General features: G+C 40.1%; 1 protein-coding gene across 2 annotated transcripts in view; it reads left to right on the top strand.

Annotated features, from left to right (window-relative positions):
- The first annotated feature begins 4,386 nt into the window (after window positions 1-4,386).
- Window positions 4,387-20,296, top strand: part of wbp11 (WW domain binding protein 11) — a 31,630-nt gene continuing 15,720 nt past the window's right edge. Inside the window, exons 1-11 of one of the 2 annotated variants that reach the window (XR_004410126.1) lie at window positions 4,387-4,580; window positions 7,546-7,577; window positions 8,864-8,957; window positions 9,276-9,472; window positions 11,213-11,346; window positions 11,750-11,949; window positions 12,074-12,268; window positions 12,736-12,837; window positions 13,652-13,933; window positions 17,104-17,286; window positions 18,653-19,200. Coding sequence is in view for 1 of the 2 variants with exons in the window: in XM_033013493.1 (XP_032869384.1) it covers window positions 4,517-4,580; window positions 7,546-7,577; window positions 8,864-8,957; window positions 9,276-9,472; window positions 11,213-11,346; window positions 11,750-11,949; window positions 12,074-12,268; window positions 12,736-12,837; window positions 13,652-13,933; window positions 17,104-17,286; window positions 18,653-19,068 (1,899 nt within the window). In the remaining variant the exon portion in view is untranslated. Of the gene's footprint in view, window positions 4,581-7,545; window positions 7,578-8,863; window positions 8,958-9,275; window positions 9,473-11,212; window positions 11,347-11,749; window positions 11,950-12,073; window positions 12,269-12,735; window positions 12,838-13,651; window positions 13,934-17,103; window positions 17,287-18,652 lie in introns of both variants that reach the window. The other variant, XM_033013493.1, reaches the window with a different exon arrangement.

Here is a 20,296-nt window from a genome sequence, read left to right on the forward strand (position 1 = left end):
ACATTTTAGAATGAGACATGCAGTGCTCTCATTTCCAAGCAGCCGCAGCCGTTGAGTGGAGTCCATACTCGTGTCATAGAGTCATACAGCGTGGAAACAGGCCATTCGGTCCAACTTGCCCCATCTACACTAGCCCCTACACTGCCTGCGTTTGGACCATATCCCTCTAAACCTATCCTATCCATGTATCTGTCTAACTGTTTTTTTTAAAGTTATGATAGTACCTACCTCCTCTGGCAGCTCATTCCATATATGTAGAGTCATAGAGTGATACAGCATGGAAACAGGCCCTTCGGCCCAACTTCGGCCTACACCGTCCAACGTCCAAGCTACATTAGTCCCACCAGCCTGTGATTGGTCCATATCCCTCCAAACCTGTCCTATCTATATACTGGTCTATTTCTTAAACATTGGGATAGTTCCTGCCTCAACTACCTCCTCTGGAAGCTTGGTCCATACACCCACCACCCTTTGTGTGAAAAAGTTATCCCTCAGATTCCTATTAAATATTTCCCCCTTAACCTTAAACCTATGTCCTCTGTCCTTGATTCACCTACATAGGGCAAGAGACTCTGTGCATCTACCCAATTTATTCCTCTCATGATTTTGTACACCTCTATAAGATCACCCCTTATTCTCCTGCGCTGCAAGGAATAGAGTCCCAGACTACTCAACCTCACCCTATAGCTCAGACCGTTGTTTAAGAACGAAGTGCAGATGCTGGAAAATCGAAGGTAGGCAAAAATGCTGGAGAAACTCAGCGGGAGAGGCAGCATCTATGGAGCGAAGGAAATATTTCCTTCGCTCCATAGATGCTGCCTCACCCGCTGAGTTTCTCCAGCATTTTTGCCTACCTATAGCTCAGACCCTTTAGTCCTAGTAACATCCTCGTAAATCTTCCCTAAACCCTCTAGTCCTGGCAACATCCTCGTAAATCTTCTCCATACCCTCTCCAGCTTGACAACTTGACAATATATACCTTCCACTCTTTTGTGTGTAAAAAAATTTGTTACTGCTAGCTTGAAAGTTCTGCAAGATGACATTAAAAGTCTGCCCTGGGAACCATCTGACAGGATCCACCCATCCTTATCTTATTTATCCTGCAGGGTTCTCCTATATTAACCAAAGATCCTATAGCGGAGCAAGTTAGGCCACTCCTGCGAAATGCAATGGGCTGACGTGTAGTACGCAACAGAGCAGAATGTGGGCATTTTTTTCATCCATTTCAGTAATTGGACCCGACCCAACCCGACTCGCAGTGTAATCACCGTTGCGGGGGAATGGTTTGTGTGTGTGGTATAGGGTTAGATTCATAATTCTGTTAGTTCATAATTCTGTTAATTCTTGTTAAAGAATAAAATGTTTATAAATTTTGTCTCAAGCAATTTTCTTTTTGAATGTTTTTTTAATTATTTCTTTTTAAATGGCTCTTGTGTGTGTGTGTTTGAGTTGATTTTGTATAACACTTGCACTCTGTAATTCATTCATCTAATCACACTGTTCACAACTGCAGTATTTGGGAAAATAATAGCAATATGAAGATTCCAGTTGCTCTAGCCCTGGAATGTTACTTAATGTTTTTTTTGTCTATGGAGTTGTTTCTCAACAATAAAATGGGTCTGGTCTTCCCAATAGCCAGACAGCGGAATGAGATATGTCTGTAATGGTGGGGTTATCTAATTTAAGTATGAGGATAGGTGATTGTGAGTGGGAAATTTGTTATACTCATTGTATTGGGAAGGGTGATTATAGAGTGATGGGTTGTATATATGACTAAGATACTGTATAGTATATGAGGGTTTTTTCTTTTCTTTTTCTTTTTTGTATGGCTTTGTAAATATTTGATTAGTGTATAAATGTAAATAATTTGGTGTAGATATAGTGGCTGGTGTACATATGGTATACATATTTTTTTAAATTTCAAAATATACATATAGCTGCTAAATTTGTATAAGATAATTACAAGCAGTTGAATAAGGGGTGGGAATTAATAAGCTTTGGCTTCTTCCTGCTCCCTTTTGGACAGATACGATTTCATTTATTTATAAATATTGTTTATGACACTTTATAAATATTTTTGTTTTGTTTTTTTGTATGCTGTTTTACACTTGCTTTTTATTCTTTTATTCTGTTCGAAATAAATAATAATTTAAAAAAAGTATTTCACAAAATTAACATTTTTTTGAGCAAGATTAACAAATGATGTAAGTAAGTTTTATTTATATAGCACGTTTTAAGTCAACTCGCATTGACACCAAAGTGCTTTACATAAATTAAATAATAAGTTTCCATACAAACCATAGAAAAAGGTTAAAAAAAAAACCGTAATAATTTATATAACTTAAAACTGTATAACTTAAGGATGGTTTTATTCAGCGAGCATACAACTGATTAGATTGTGCTATAGGATCTTTGATATTAACAAAACATTGACAAAAACAGACTGCTGATGAAACTCGGTGTGTCAGGTAGAATTTGTGGAAGTAAATGGACAGACAACTTTTAGAAGCATCCCAAAACGTTGTCTGTCCATTTCCTTCCACAGATATAACCTGATGCACTGCATTCCATCAATGGTTTGTGTTTTTTTAATCTTGAAACTTTAAATCGGTCCTCATTACAAATGCTGCCAGATCTGCAGAGTATTTCTTTCCTTTTCTATTAAATTTTAAAGTATAAGCAATTGCTTGGCAAATGCAATGTGATGCCAATTTAAAATGCTAAATCTCCACACCTGTTCATCATGCATTTTTAATTTCTTGTCCTCATGGATGCCGTTGCAAGCAAGATTTTCATTGTACCTGTACTATATTTTAGAAGCTATCCTAAGAAATCATATGTATAATTTCATTTACAGGATAAATGACTCCAAAAATGTAATTATTGTGGCCTTGTCAAACATAAGGTTTAGCACTACACACTACGAATCCCAGTTGTATCGTTGTCTCGTTGTAGGACATTGATCATTCTATTTTATTCTGGATTTTAATTCATGTATGGTGTTTTTTCTTGAATATATGATTTATGATGCTTTTGTAAGTGATATACTAAAAGCATTATATGTATTTTATGATGTTTTTATATGCAATGTATTTTTATGTAATGTTGTGGACCTTGTCTGGACCTTGAGTCCGAAATAAAGTTTATTATATTATTATTTTCTTCTTCTTCTTCTTCTATGTGGTGTTTTTTTGGCGGTTGGCAAACAACTTTTTGGGTGCATTACCGCCACCAACTGGCATGGAGTGTGGATCAAACAACACCATTACATATACTAATAACCTATATCCTTCCGAACAAATTGGTTACCCTAAGAAAATGCAACAGGATTTGATAGCACTTATATGAACTTCCTTGCAAAATATCTACCAAATCAAATTGTATTCTTTCTTTTCTGAACTGCTCACTCATCCGTTCTCTCTCCTCCTCATACCTCTCACAATGTACAATGACATGCTCTATTGTCTCTTCTTGCCCACAGTATTCACATCTGCCTGTATTATGCTTGCCTATTATAAAAAGTGTACTGTTCAGACCAGTACTGTACTGTCCAAATCTAATTCTTGAGATTACTGTCTCCTCTTTTCTGTTTTTTCCTGCACATCTCATTTCTCCCACTTTCTTCTGGACTCTGTAGAACCACCGTCCTTTCCGCTCTTCCTCCCATTGCTTTTGCCATCTTTCCTTCAGTCTTTGCTTAATAATGTCTTTGATTTCAGTTTTACCTGTGTTAATACTTAAATCAATCTTACTTCTTTTTGCTACCTCTTTTGCTACCTTATCTGCCATTTCGTTTCCTCTAATGCCAATGTGTGCTGGTACCCATAAAAATATGACTGTAAGCCCCATCATTTGAATTCTGAATAGTGTTTGTTGTATTTCAATCAAAATGTCTGGTCTACTGTCTGAATGGCTGTGCTGTAAACTCTTTATTGCTAAACTTGAATCTGAACAAATAACTGTCCTTAAAGGCCTGGTATCCTCGACCCACTGTACCGCTAACAATATTGCAATCATTTCACCTGTGTATACTGAGACCTCATTATTGATCCTCTTCCCTACTTTGATGTGAAATTCTGGTACAATAAATGCTACTCCTACTTTATCTACTGAATCTTTTGATGCATCTGTATAAATTTGGACAAAACTGTTGTATCTATCAATGTATACCTGTATGATGAATGAATTATACATACATTGTTTATCCTTGTTTTCCTGTTCTAATGTTGTAAAGTCTGCTGTTGCATCTGGAAGTATCCAAGGTGGAATTGAAGGTAAATATTATTATTTAATGGGAGGATATTGTTTTAATGTAGAAGATGTTCTATGTCTATGTTGCAGCCTTGTGGCAGCCCACCCGGAAGCGGAAAGAGAAACAGCGGCCGGCTGGGTCAAAGGTGGTTGCTAGGCTGAAGATGGCGGCCAGGCGGAGTGTCTAACGCCGCGGGAGCTGTTGGACCGCGTTCTCTTTGATTTCAGCGGCGGAGGGAGAAGGGAGAGAAGGAACGCTGCAAAGATGGGGCGCAGATCGACCAGTTCCACCAAGAGTGGGAAGTTCATGAACCCCACGGACCAGGCCCGTGAGTTGTGGGAGCGCGGAGAGGGGAGACTAGACTAGACTAGACTAGGCCTCGGCCGGGGCTCAGGGCCAGGGCTTGTACATCGCAAATAAAACAGCTGAAATGCGAGTAAAATGTCAAACTCTGAATTAAAAAAGGCTTGGTCTTATCTAAAATTGAACCACGTTTGATTCTACACTTTAGCATCTGCAGTCTTATACCAGTGCATCAATCTCCCAAATTATGTTCAAGAGTAGAGAGTGTTTTATTGTCATGTGTCCCAGACAGAACAATTGAATTGTTACTGGAAGTAGCACAACAAAATATGTAAACATAGTACACTGTAAACACTATAATAAATGAGAAAAAAAGTTCAGTGTGTGTACATACACACACACACACACACAAAACAAACATTTTAAAAGTGCAAAAATACAAAACCAATGCCCCTAGTCTGTAGTTCAGAGTTTATTTGGAGGTTGCAGTGTTTAATAGCATTTTAGCCAGTTCATTGGCTATATTTAAGAGGGAGTTAGATGTGGCCCTTGTGGCTAAGGGGATCAGAGAGTATGGAGAGAAGGCAGGGATGGGATACTGAGTTGGATGATCAGCCATGATCATATTGAATGGCGGTGCAGGCTCGAAGGGCCGAATGGCCTACTCCTGCACCTAATTTCTATGTTTCTATTTTGGCAATAGGGCAGAAGCTGTTCCTGAACCTGGAAGTTACAGCGTTCAGGCACCTGTACCTTCCCTGTGGCAGGGGTGAAATGAGTGTGTCGCCAGGGTGGTGTGGGTCTCTGATGATGCTGGCTGAGGCAGAGACTCATGTAAATCCCTTCAATGGTGGGTGGGGAAGTCAGAACCTGTGATCAACTGGGCACTTTTCGCTGATCGTATATTTAAAGACAAGGGCACAGCGGGGAACTTTCTGCTCTGATTCAATAGTTCAAAGATCATAGGTTCACCTGGGGTCTTGAGGTTGGACATAATTCAGGCTGACACCAGAAAGTTCGAGAATTCAATATTACACCCAGTCGGATCTAACTTCCTTGGTTGGAAGATTAGGTGCCATTTCCAAGCTAGCTTTGGGCCACACAGAATCAGTGCAAGAGGTAACAGTGCAATGGGAGGTTAGCACCATGCTCTCGTGGGGATAGTGTTGAGGGAATGTTGTGCTATTGTAAATGTTAGCTGTTGGATAGGATCTTCGACTAAATGAAAGACATCTTACAAATTTGGCCCATCTGATATAAATGTTCCTACTCTTTCAATATTTTGAAGAGATTGTTCCCTTTGCGACTCGGGGATTTGCTCTTGCGTCCCAGCCAGTCATTCTCTGTCATCTGACACTTTCCCCTGCAACTGCAGGAGATGCAAACCTGCTCTTTCACCTCTTCCATTCCCACTTTCCAAGGACTAAAGCAGGCTTTCTTGGCGAAGTAGTTTGCACTTTTTCCAGTCGAACATACTGCATTTGTTGTTCACAATTTGTGTTCTATACTGAAGAAACCAAACATAGAACATGTAATTGCTCTGCCAAGTACTTGCATTCAGTCTGCACGGGAAACTGAGCTTCGAGTTTCCTCCTGCTTCAATCTTCCATCCAATTCTGATCTCTCACTTCGGCCTCTTGAACTGTTATATTGAAACGTAATATTAGCTTGATTAACAGAACCTCGTCTTCCATCTTAGCAAGTTGGATCCTTTTGAATAATATTGAATTCTCAAATTTACCTTGCAGTTTTACTCTGACTATCAGAACTGACCTATTCTACCAGTTATTCACGCGATTGTGGCTCTTTTTTCCCCCTGTATTCGCGTAACCTGGCTTGTCCAACAGCCCTGTTATTAGATAGATAGATAAATAGATAAATACTTTATTAATCCCTTCAGGAAAATTCAGATGTCCAGTAGCCAACACAATCAGAACGTAAAGCAGACAATACATAAAATACGGACAATACATAAAAGCAATAAATACTTAAAAAGAACCCAATAAATAACTATTAAAAGTGCAAAGCATCCCCATACAGCTTAACGGTCGGTATTATAAAATCTAATGGCTGCAGGTGTGAAGGATCTCCTGAGGTGAAGGATGATCTCTGTTCGACAGCGCAGGGAGAGGAGCCGGTTGTTGTTCCGTGTGCTCCTCTGACCCTCCAGAGTTTCATGGAGGGGGTGCCCGGAGTTGTTGAGGATGACCTGCACCTTGCTCCTCATACACCTCTCAAGCACATCCACCACAGAGACACAGATAACACACATAAAACAGACACAATCAGATGTGATTCTATCTCCCATATTAGCTCATTTGATCTCAATCGATTGAAGGCATTCTCTTTCCTCTACCATCCCTCCAATACAATCTCCGCTCCTGAAAACTCACTCCTTTCCAGCTGTGACAAAGGTCTTGGATCTGAAACATTAGTTCTATTTCTCTTTCCACAACACTGTTCATTATTTTTATTTGGCAAATTTTCTGCATCTGCAACAGGTCTGTTGGTATTACTTGAAGATCACACAATTGTTTTCTAGTGTTCTGACTGTTATTTATTCCTCAAACAAGATCACTAAAGAAATTAGTTTAAAAAAAAAATTTGAAACGTAATATAGAAGCCCAAAATACTGGAATATCAGGTGCATTGATGAAAGAAGTGGACCTGATCAGTAGTCAGATATTTCATCTACGTATATGCTTGACTTCCAGTGGATTTCTGTCATTCATTTCACTACATTGAATGGTGTGTCCATTATCATGTTATCATTTTTGGAAGTTTGCTCTGCAGAAACTTTGAATACATTACAGTAAAAGCTTTGTACTTCAAAAAGTTGCACAGGTAATTGATTTTAAAGCCTGTTGGACGCCGTACAGTTGTGAAAGATTCTATTGAATATGCTATGGAAAATATCAGTCGAAGATTATTCTTTATTTTCCATTCACCTTTTCTGTTCCAAACTGATTCACAATGTTTCTTTTAAACAGGAAAAGAGGCCAGGAAACGGGAATTGAAAAAGGTAAGGCAACTGTGTTCATGTGTTGTTGCAGTGCTTAAGATTTATTTTTTGGATGTATTTAGTGCAAACTCTTGCATGATTTTATTTGCCATGATATTTTTGGACATAAAGATTATTACATTGTATCAAACTGCATAAAACCATAGTTCAATTAGGTCACCACACCTTTCATGGATATTCCCTCCAAATGAACTGCTGTTCTTATTTTCTCACCCTGTTGACATAGCTCTTCAACATCTTTCACTTTGATCAATGAAGTCTTGAATGCTTTAAGGGCCAGCCAGATTGTAAACTGTATAAACTTTTCTTCAGCTTTTGCTTTCTCAACCTTTGTTTTCATATTAAATCCACTGATGGTTCAATGGATTTATGAACAATATGTTGGAAATCTGAGCCATTTCTGGGAGAAAGTCCCAGGATTAATCCCTTGCGTTTTTTTGTTGCTGATTTGAGTTGGGTAGCAGCTAACTTCAGTGTTCTTGGTTTTGGAAGTGGGTGGAGGAAAGCATTTTGTCCTAATTTGCTTTTTGGTAACAATAGAGTTGAAAGAGATAAAAGTCCAATGAAGCAGTATGAGGCAGAAATATCACAAATTGGATCAAGATTATTGCATTTAAAAATGACCACCTGCTGAACTAGAAACAAGGAACTATAGATGCTGGTTTACGAATAAAGTTGCGAAGTGCTGTAGTATCAACTATCAAGCCCCACACCCTTCCCCTTCTATCCCCTCTCCCCCATGCCCCATCTAAACTCGTAACAATTTCACCCCTCTCCCTCTCCTTCCACCTATATTCCTTCCTCTAGCTTTACAATTAGCATCTCTTCAATCCTTTTGTCTAACACCTACTGTCCACCTCGTCTTTTCATCTCTGGCCTTTGTCCAACTATCTGCCTACAGATGTTGCCCTCATCTGTATCAACCTATTACCTGCCAGGATTTTGTCTTGTCCCACCTTTCTTCCATCCCCAATAGTCAGTCTGAAGAAGGGTCTCGACCCGAAACGTTACCTTTTCCTTCGCTCCATAGATGCTGCCTCACCCGCTGAGTTTCTCCAGCATTTTTATCTACCACTGATTTACTCCAGCACGTTGTGTCTTGCTTTTCACCCAATGAACTGATTGTCAGTTGCCTAATAAACACATGATATTTGATCTTGTGACGTCACATTGTGTTGCTTCAATAAAGGTGGCGGGAATGTTTTTTTAAACTATCTAAAAATCATACTAGTTTTGAATTTGAGTGGGAGTAAATTGCTGCGTAATATGTGCTTTGTACCCAACAGAACAAGAAGCAGCGAATGATGGTGCGGGCGGCTGTGCTCAAGATGAAGGACCCAAAACAGATAATCAAAGACATGGAGAAACTGGATGAAATGGGTAAATAATAATTAAAAGATTATTCCGTGCAAGAATTATAAAATAACTCCAATCAACTTGTCTTTGGAAGGATCAGCAGACTTTGAATTCTGATCAGTATATATAAGATTAACTCTACTCCAGTTTGTGCTCAGGAGACCACCAGAATACATCACGTTGTTGGGTCGAGGGTTTGGCATGTTTTTGAGTGTTTGGAGCAGATTTTTGATGATATTTAATGTGCGGCTTTGGTGCTCGGTACTGTCGGAATACTGTAAAGGCACTGGCTCTGCAGGCTGATTTGAGCTGACTTTCTTTTTCCCCCCAAATATCCTGCAGAGTTCAATCCTGTTCAACAGCCCCAGCTTAATGAGAAAGTGTTGAAAGATAAGCGAAAAAAGCTGCGAGAGACGTTTGAGCGTATCCTGCGTCTGTATGAGAAGGAAAATACTGACTTTTATAAGGAGCTGCGGAAGCTCGAGATCGAATATGAACAGAAACGATCGCAACTCTGCCAGTTCTTTGACGCTGTCAAGGTGAGGGATGAGTTGAAACCATTGTCTGCTCTGTGTTGTAGAAATGTTTTCTGTCATTTTGTTAACCAGTATGTTCCTGTTATTCATCTCCATGGACGGCCCTTATCATAAAATGGTGATATTTCTTAATTATGTGGGTTTGAGGTGAAAGTATACTTTGCTTGTCATTCCCATGTTTCCTTTATTGGAAACACACATTAATTTTATGTATTTCTGCTTTGGCCTCTATCTCTCTTGAGCTGGTGTAGAATGCAGCAGTTAATTAAATATATGTTTTATTCAACATGATTTAGTTTTTACTGGTTTTGGAAATCAATCACAAAATAACCTCCAATGTTTTTTCTATATTAGCAATATTGTTTTCAGAGATCAAAGAGCTGAATGTCACTGGTGCAATGGCATCTCTCTTTTACAGTTGGGTCATATTGGTTAAGCAGGGAAAGGAACAATTTGTTCTGCATTTAACTGTGCTGCACTAATCTGGCAATATTGATGACACTTGGAGAGCAACTCGTCTGTTTTAAGAAAAAAAATGAGTGCTGCCTCTGTATGCAATTCCAATTGGTATAATTTTCCATTATTTAAAAATTCAGTGCTGTACATTTTATTGAACTTTGATTGAAAACATATAAACCCCAGATGGGGTTATCCCATTTGGTACAGTCAACATGTTGTTACACTTGGCCATTGTTTTACTGGCTTTATCATTTTGCAGTTTGCAGGGTGCACCAACCACCACATGCTTGAAGCCTAGTCCCTCTAATGGTTCTGAGTTTGCTGTTTTTACTTTTCCCTTTAATTCACATCCATGAATAATGGATAAAATATAAATTATAAAGCAGATGCTCTGCGTTGACAAAGTGAAGATGGCAATGAATAACTTCAATCAATAGCAAGAGACATTGCTTTCTTGTTGCACATTCCCCTATCGACCTTCCTCTGGATGGTGCTGGTTAGCTACTGTCTTCTGCAGTGAACACGAATGTCTCACAATGGAGAGGAGAATTCCAAAGATGTTGTGCACAACTTTATTAATGAAAGGATACCACCCCTGTAGTGAGGCTCATTATTGCAATTATTACCAGATGTTGCTTTGGCAAAGTCTTTCATTTTGAAGAGATATTTAAAGGTAGATTTCTACATGTGGATCTGTACTGAAACCAGTGGGGTGAGTGTAGCTCATTGAAATTTGTAGTCTGGATCTGATCAAAGAAGTTTGAGGTCAAGGGAGGAATAAGAGCAAACTCTGAGCCCAGTAGAACATGACAAAATGGGTATGGTTATTGATGGTGAGCAAAAGATGGCTTTTAAAGGATTTCAAGTAATGTCAAAATATCTTGCGTGTCCTTTCGAACTGGCAAGGGATCGTTTGACCTTGAAGCTGTGAATTTAAAGTGAATACCTTGTTCCCTGTTAGTATTACTTTCCTCTGGTGCAAGTAGAGTTTTTAAGTCTGGTAGCAAAATAAAAACCTAATTGGTAATCATTTGGGGGTCCATCCAAACTGATCTCTGCTGCTGTTGGGCATTTATACTCCAGTGCAGTTGGTATTGTTCTGTCAGCTTCACCTTTGGGGAATTATGTTACTTTTGGACATCTAAAGCAAAGATACATGGTTGAAATAATGTAAATGAAAGGTCATTGTCAATGCTGTAGGATTGTGAGGATAGTTTAAAAAAAAAAAAAAAATTGCACAAAGGAACCAAGAGTAAGAATGTGGCTGTTTGCTTGTTTGAACAGAATGCCCAACACGTGGAGGTGGAGAGTATTCCGCTGCCAGATATGCCTCATGCACCATCAAACATCATGATTCAGGACATACCCCTCCCTGGAGCTCAGCCACCTTCCATATTGAAGAAAACATCAGCTTACGGGTGAGCAGTAATGATATGAAAGGTTCCTATTCTTCCCTATAGCCATCAGGCTATTAAACATTGCAACCTCATTAAAGCCCTGAACTACAATAGACTATTATTATTATTGTTGCACTATTTAGTTTGTTTTTTGAGTATGTGTATGTATATATAAATATATTGTGAGTATGTGCGTATATATATATACACACACTGAACTTTTCTTTTCTTGTTTAGCATATCATACTCTTTTACACATTCTGTTGTGCTGTAGCAAGTAAGAATTTCACTGCTCTATCTGGGACGTATGACAATAAAACACTCTTGACTCTTGATATTGGGGCAATATGAAGTGCCTTATTTTTTTTAGTGTGTCTTTGTGGGTCGGGGTAAAACATCGTAATGTTGTTTTTCTGTTCTGCAGACCATCCTCCAAACCTGTCACCCTCGTGCCCCTTCCTTCCTATGGGATTCCACGAGTGCCACCTGGTAAGAAGCCACCTGGACTTCCCCCGGGTCCTCCACCGCCTCAGGTGATAGCGCTTTATGGCAGAAGGATGGGCCCTCCTCCAGGAGTATCTCTGAAGGGAAAAGATGAAGATAACGTCTATGATCCTGAAATTGGTAAGACACCTTTTTACAGAAGCTGATTAACCAGCTTAGAGTCTGTTTTCTTGTGCTGATGGGCTAACTGTGGAGCCACTGTGGATCCTATATACATTATCCCAACCGGTTCTTTGCCTTTTAGAGATTCAGGATATGCAAGAGGACGAGGAAGAGGAAGATAGTGGGGATGACGATTACAATGATGACATGGAGCAGGATCTAGATGGAGATCGAGATGATCAAGATGAAGACAGCGACGACTCAAAAGATAAAGACAGTGATGATGATTTTCGGCATCGAGATGAAGATGATGACAGGCTGGATGATGATAAACCAGGTATGCACTGCATTATTTGGGTTGTCATTGCAATCAAATTACAGGGTTACATCGTATACATGGTCAATTTGTGGGATGATCATTTGATCCAGTGCTTCATAGGAACAAATGTTGACCCTATTTTACGGCCGCTCCATACTGTCAATTTTGTTTCCAATTTGTTGATAAATGCATGTTCAACAAAGACTTTTGCGAACATGACTTGGCACTCTTTCTAATTGAGGCAGAGCCTGGAGCCACTCTACAAGTATGACATGCATTGGAATGACATTATTGCATGTCTTGGTATGATTTGCAATGGAACTTGCCTGTTAAAGCCCAAATGGAAATTAATTTGTAAAGCATTTTAAAGGCAGCAAGAATTGGTGGCATTTCCTTATGACTTGACTATTCTGCCCCTCATCTTAGATTGCTATTTACCAGAATATTGAAAAATGTTTATGGAACATGTATTGTTTTTTCCATAGGACGCATTGTACGGTTTGCAGATGTGCAGGACAAACACAAGAAGAAACTTAAGAATCTGAAGGAGCTGACTCCCCTGCAGGCCATGATGCTTCGAATGGCAGGTGAGTAATGATGCCCTTCACTGGAGAGAGTGGTGATCCACATACACGGGCATGTTGCTTCACATTAGGAGAAAGCAGATGGTACTGTGCAATGTAGCTCATGCAAGTAATCTGGGAAGTTGTTAAATTAACTTTACAATTGTCCCTTTTGGTATTGGTTTATAATAGTCAGGTGTACCTGGTTTTTGTGTTCTGTCCAGTTAAATCAAATCATACGATACATGAGTCCAATCAAGCCATACACATACAACGGACAGTGCAAAGAGAAAAATACCAGGGTGCCGTATACAGATGCTGTGACCATGGATAAGGAGTTTTAGAATAATGTGTCAAATATTTGGACCTGCGATGGGAGGGTTATTCATATGGTGGGCGGGGAATGTTTCATTCTTTCAGCACATCCATGAGATAAAATTTTGTCCCAGAGGGATATGGTGTGGGAAAATGAACCTGACGATAAATTACCCATGATCATATTGAATGGCGAAGCAGGCAGAAGGATTTCACTGGCATGTCAGTTCTCATTCCCATGTCTAGCAGCTTGCTGGCGATGCTGAGTTGGTAATAACTTGACATATTTAAAAAATAAAGTTTACTGACTTGCATGTTGGATTTTGGTTTGTCACTCACAACTGATGTTCTTTGATAATGACAGTTTTCTGGGCAAGCATATCATTACTATTGACTTAAAGAGGAGTCTGTTATTCAATCTGGTTTTAAGACTTACAATGCTTGTATTTTCGGTTTCTTCAGTGCCTTTGTAGAGGTGTCTGCAGAACGGTGAAATTAAAATACAGTATTTGCTTTCTAACAGGGCAAGATTTTCCAGAGGATGAAGATGAGGAGGAGGAAGAGCCCAATGGTGAAAGGGGCCCTGAAGAGGAGAAGATGGATACAGAGGAACAGAGTCGTGACAAACGACCGCTGGAGGATAACCAGTCAGAAGGGCCGCAGATGCCGCCGCCGACGCAGATGCCTCCTAGAGCACCAATGCAAGCTCCACCAATGCCTGGGCCTCCTCCCCTTGGACCTCCGCCTGCTCCTCCCCTGAGACCCCCAGGGCCACCATCTGGCCTGCCGCCAGGACCACCCCCAGGTGAGAAACTGGACTGAAGTGGTGAACCAGCTCTGAATGATGTTTCAGTTTAGTTTATTGTCACGTGTACAGTAAAAAGCTTTTGTTGCGTGCTAACCAGTCAGCAGAAAGACAATACATCATTACAATCGAGCCATTTACAGTGTAGGGATACATGATAAGGGAATTACGTTTAGTGCAAGGTAAAGCTAACAAAGTCCGATCAAGGGTCGTCCGAGGGTCATCAGAGGTAGATAGTAGTTCAGCACTGCTTTCGGGTTGTGGTAGCAGCGGTGGAAAACCCGGGGGGGGGGGGGGGGGGCCAGAGGGGACACGTCCCCCCCATGTTTTGAGAGGTGGGGGACATCCCTCCCAAGTTTTTGTAATCCCGATTTAAAAATCTCCGTTTTTAACGCTGGATTGAGCCTCCGAAGCCTCGCGCGCGTGTGTGAGTGTGCGCGTGCCCGCCAAAAAATTGTGTCTCCCGTCCCCTCCATGTTTTGATAGCGAGTTCCGCTCTTGTGTGGTAGGATGATTCAGTTGCCTGATAACAGGTGGGATGTAACTTTCACTGAATCTGGAGGTGTGCGTTTTCACACTTCTATACCTTTTACCCGATGGAAAAGGAGAGAAGAGGAAATGACCAGGGTGCGACTCGTCCTTGATTATGCTGCTGGCCTTGCCGAGGCAGCGTGAGATATAAATAGAGTCAATAGACGAGAGGTTGGTTTGTGTGATCGCCTGGGAGCATCCACAAATCGCTGCAATTTCTTGCGGTCCTGGATGGAGCTGTTCCCAAACCAAGCTGTGATGCATCCTAATGTGACTGGCAATAAAATCATTAAAGATGGAAACTGAACATTGGCTTGTCCTGCTGCTGTAAACACATTGGAATGAGCATCGAGCTGTGAGCTTGCACCATCTGCCTTGCCAGGAGACGTTGCTCTGTCTGACACGATCAATTAAAGTGTACGCAGTTGAAGCAGGGTGAAGAACTTGGAAGTAAATGTTTAAACTGACTAGGTTTTCTCTTGAAGCGTTGCAGAATCGAATCTAGTCTGAAGACAATTGAATTTTGTGAGCGAGTGATGCGGTCAGTGTAGTAAATTAATACTTTTTAAACTAATGCATATGAGTAGCAATTTCTTGCATCTTCACATTGATGGTGAAAGTGAACTAATTTGTGAAGGAAGAGTGGTTCTTTGATGCAAGGTCCTTGCTGTGTGCACTTAGGCCGTTTTTATAGATTTCTAAGCCTTAAATAGCTGAAGGGCAATAGTGTCTGAACCAGCTCATTTGTGGTTCCAACTCAGCTGAGAGAAGAGGGGTGGGAGATTGCAACCTTCACGTGGTCCGCCCTATTTCGACAAATGCAATCAACCCGGTGTGCACAATCAAATAAGATCAAATAGAACAAGTTGTCCTACAACTTTAGGCTGTGCACGCCATACGCAAGAAGAAGAAGAAGCTGAGAGAAGGAAAATTGTTTTAGCGTGTGGACACTATCACTTGGGGAAATAAAATTAAAATAATTGAATGGAGCGAGTTGAAGCAAGCAGCAAATTTAGTATTTTTAAAATGTTGCTTTAATTGGATGCATGCGTCAGACTAAGGCACATTATTGGCTATGAAGAGAAACTGCTCTACGTCTATCTGCTAAATTTCCAAATGCTTATTGCTTCTAAAATGTGTAGGAAGGATCTGCAGATGCTGTTTACACTGAAGATAGCCACAAAATGCTGGAGTAACTCTGTGGGACAGGCAGCACCTCTGGAGAAAAGGAGTAGGTGACGTTTCAGGTCGGAACATGGAAACATCTGAAGAAGGTTTCTGACACAAAATGGCACCTACTCCTTTTCTCTAGAGACGCTGCCTGAGCCACTGAGTTTCTCCAGCATTTTGTCTGCTTATTGCTTCCATTGTGTGTCTAAAATAGCATTCAATTCCTTATCAGTGATAATCCTCTCCTTGATCAGCTTGCCCAGTGATTGTCTTTAGAAGTAAATCTTCCGTCCTTATTAAATGTTTGATCTTGTGCTTGTTCTGTAATTGACCAATTCACAGGTTGTTCCATCGCATTTTTTAAATGATATTTAAATTTGGACTCCTGAAATTTCTCTTATATTAGAAATGTAGATCGAAAATTTAAAAAAACAAGGTGGGATCTTTATGTAAAATGATGACACTTGTAATCAGGAGATTAAGCATTTTGATTAGTTGTAAGAGCAGTAATAAGTAAAACAATAATAGGCCACGGCCCATTTAACATTTCCATTCAATAAGATTATGGCTAATATTTTACCTCAGAATTTCCTTCTTGTACAAACCAGATTATCCATTGATTGCCTTAATATCTGAAAATCTCTTGATTTCTGTCTTGGATATACTCTGCTACAAAGCCTCAGTAATCCTCTTGGATAGAGAATTCCAAGACTGGAGAAATGTAATCCCTGAAGCTAGTCTCCTATTTGATTAACACTATTCCAGTGAACCTTTTGGTTCACTATCTCCATTGCAGCTCCATATGTTGTAAGACCAGGCCTATTGACAACATTCTAAACAAATTCTCACCAGGGGCCTCTATTATTGCAAGGCATCTCTACTTGATACTCCAATGCTCTTGCAATAAAGGCCAACATATTGAAGCTTTCCAAATTGCTTACTGTATCTGTCAGCTACCTCAGTGATTTATGTACCAGTTCACTTTAAACCTTTCTGTTTTTCTATTTAAAATATTTGCTACCTTTTCTCTTGTGAAGTGATTGACTTCACTTTTTTGTTGCATTTGCATGTCCTTACCCATTAATTTAACCAGAAAAGAAATCTCCCTGAAGCTTCTCTGCACTTTTCTCATGACCAACTGTCGCCCATCTTTGTAGCATCAGTAAATGGCTATATTGCAATTGTTACTGTCTTCTAAGTAATTGATAAAGATTGTGAACTGCTGGATCCCAGCTCCTATGCCTGCCAGACTCCATGGTTCACAGCCATGAAAATGACCCACTTGATCAGCTATGTTCTAAATTGTGAATAACATTCCAGGATTTATTGACTCTGAAGAAGGGTCTTGAACCAAAATGTCACCTATATCCTTTCTCCAGAGAGGCGGCCTGACCCGCTGAGTTACTCCAGCTGTTTGTGTCTCTGCAGGATTCATTTAGTCTAACCGTAATGTGTGCATTTCACCACAGGGGCACCTCCATTCATACGGCCGCCAGGGTTACCCGGAATCAGAGGACCGCTTCCACGGCTGCTTCCTCCCGGACCACCTCCTGGACGACCTCCGGGTCCACCACCGGGACCCCCACCCGGCCTTCCCCCAGGGCCACCACCACGGGGGCCCCCTCCTAGGTTGCCACCACCTGCACCCCCAGGTAAGTTGGAATCCACTGGCCTTGTCTGATTTTGTATGTTTATAAACTTATAGTATTGACTTGTTGGTAGGTCTGTGAGCCTACTGCATATGTCCCACTTAACAACAAGTAAGCCATTTAGAACGGAGACGAGGAAACACTTTTTCTCACAGAGAGTGGTGAGTCTGTGGAATTCTCTGCCTCAGAGGGTGGTGGAGGATGTTCTCTGGATGCTTTCAAGAGAGCTGGATAGGGCTCTTAAAAATAGCGGAGTCAGGGGATATGGGGAGAAGGCAGGAACGGGGTACTGATTGGGGATGATCAGCCATGATCACATTGAATGGCGGTGCTGGCTCGAAGGGCCGAATGGCCTACCCCTGCACCTATTGTCTATTGTCTAACACAGTGAAACTGTTGATAACTTTAACTGAGTGTAAATTGAATGCAAGCTCTTATTTGTCAGTTTTTTTCCCTTTATTATCCTATCAATAATAGCTTAACTCTACCCGAACTCTAGCCTTTCCCAATCAGAGATACTTTCTTTGACCAATCTACCCTTTCTGCCTTCTGCAACTAATAACTAACTTGCTTTCTTTCATTTAACAGTACCGATGAAAGTTCTTTGTCCTGAAACTTTAACTTTTTTCTCCTTCCGCACGTGCACTGAGCGTTTCTAATGTTTTATGCCTGGTTTTGGATTTATAGCATCTGCAATTACTTTTTTGATTTTCAGGAAATTTATTTTCCTATATTTAGTAAACTATTAATTAACTGAAAATTCAGCTTGTCTTGAAGCTGACAAGGAAATGAAAACATTGATCTCTTGGAAGACATTGTGCCATCTCTGACAATCAGTGTGAAAAGTAACTGTTCAAGTAGACTTGTTTATAATTCCAAAACTAGTGTGACTATATCAATGATACGTATTGATAAAGGTTTGTTATTGAACCCATGTGAAAGAGAGCAGGCACCTTTATACCGTTCAGCTGGTTTCACTATTCAACATGACCTACCTTTAGAATTATTTTCAAAGCTTTATTTATTTATTTTTTTGTAAGCCTGAATGCTGTTAAATACAATCTGCTTCATGGGACTTGCTGTATTTTCTCTAATGCACATTGAAAATGTCCTGCCTCTAATAAACAGGTTACTGCAAGCTGAAATTGTCATTTAAAGTGTTAAATGAGCCATGGACACTATGTTCAGGCTGTAAAATAAAAGGATGTTTATAATTATTTTGCAGTTAACTTGATTTTATTTGGAGTTACACAGTCTGACATTTACATTCTTTAAAATGAAACCACAGTTTGCATGTACCTTTTGTACAGTATGCTAAAAGTTCACATGAGAAAAAAGTAATGGTTGTCTACATTTTTCCTTTTTCAAGGTATCCCGCCTCCTCGGCCAGGTATGATACGCCCTCCGTTAGCTCCTCCACTTGGGCCTGCACCGCCTGGACTGTTCCCTCCAGGCCCAGTACCGAACCCTGGAGTCCTAAGTGCTCCCCCAAGTCTCATCCAGCGTCCGAAAATGGATGACAATGTGACCACCATCGAGAAGAAAGCCATCGCCACCATCAGCGCGAAGCCCCAAATCACCAATCCAAAGGCAGAGATCACCCGCTTTGTACCCACGGCCTTGCGGGTCAAGCGTGAGAATAAGAATCAGATACTAATGAAGAAAGGAGAGGAAGAGACTGTTGTCCTGATAAAGCCAATACCAAAAGCAGCACCTGCTGTCTCAATCCAAACAAAGGATGACATATATGAGTCTTTTATGAAAGAAATGGAAGGTCTTTTATAACTAACTCAGACTTTTGCCCTTCGACTACCACCCTCTCAACAGTTCTTCGTTTTGAGATTTATGTGTATATTCATCCCAAGTTTGCTTTTTTTTTTAAAGGTGCATTACTGTAAATGGATGCTTGTGTGTGTGGTACACTGACTTGACAAATGTTATACATATAATGTAACTCAACCTAATGTGATCTCTATGGGTAGGAATTTTGAAGCTGAGGACAGGCCCTTGTTTGTGAGCTTTCTAACACTGTGCTGGAGATCAGACTTGCTGCCCATTAGAAAACCTCTTATTAATGGTGGTTTAAAAAAAATCGGGTTCCAGCAGTAAAATATTGTGTCACGTGTGGAGTCAAGCATTTGAGACGATAGTTGTTTAGAATAAGCATTACTATCAAAACCAGAGTTTAAAAGATGATTGCTTCAAGGTATGAGATGTCGGGATTGATTTACAGAGACAGCTTTTTGCAGCATATTGTGGGAAAGATATCTTTTGGATTTGTGCACAACTTAAACCCAGGATTCCCGAATGCTGTTTCCAATCCTTTCACCATAACAATTTGAGAAAACAGTTTAGATCGATATGTTTAAAAGCATTGGAGCAAAGCATGTATCACTGGTCATGCACTAGCTTTCATGAGTCTCCAGCATAATATCTTGGCTCAACTAAATTGCTTTGAGATGCTACATTTATTAAACATGCCAGCAATGTGATAAGAGGGGACATTCTCCTATTGATGTCTACTGAAGCCCATTATTTCTATTTTGTGTTGTATGTATGTGTGTGTATAACCTTCAGTGGTATCTCTGCCTGGTGTTCAATTGAATGCTTACACCCTTTATATGTTCATATTTTACATTTCGCATTTTGGTGCTGGTGTGTTTCGAGGCAGAAACTAGACTGGACTGGAAAGAGCTTTCACTGATCTCTTCCTCATGCTGCTTTACAAGGAATCCCCTTAAGATTATTTTGGGAAATTGGTTGGAAAATAAATATTTGATAATTTGTCTTTTGCCAGTGTGCAATGCGACATTAATAAAATCAAACACATTTTCAAGGTTTTCTGAGGAAAAATAGGACATTTTTATTGAAATTTTGTAAATAAGAATTTTGAAAACTGCATCCCAGATCTAATTTTTATTGGCATATGTGTTACAATTACTCAGGAGCTGATTGACTCCTGCACATAAAAGATACCTTCACATTGTTTCACATCCTACATTGCATAAGTTTA

This window comes from Amblyraja radiata, chromosome 38 (assembly GCF_010909765.2).
Source record: "Amblyraja radiata isolate CabotCenter1 chromosome 38, sAmbRad1.1.pri, whole genome shotgun sequence".
NCBI classification, from domain to species: Eukaryota; Metazoa; Chordata; class Chondrichthyes; order Rajiformes; family Rajidae; genus Amblyraja; species Amblyraja radiata.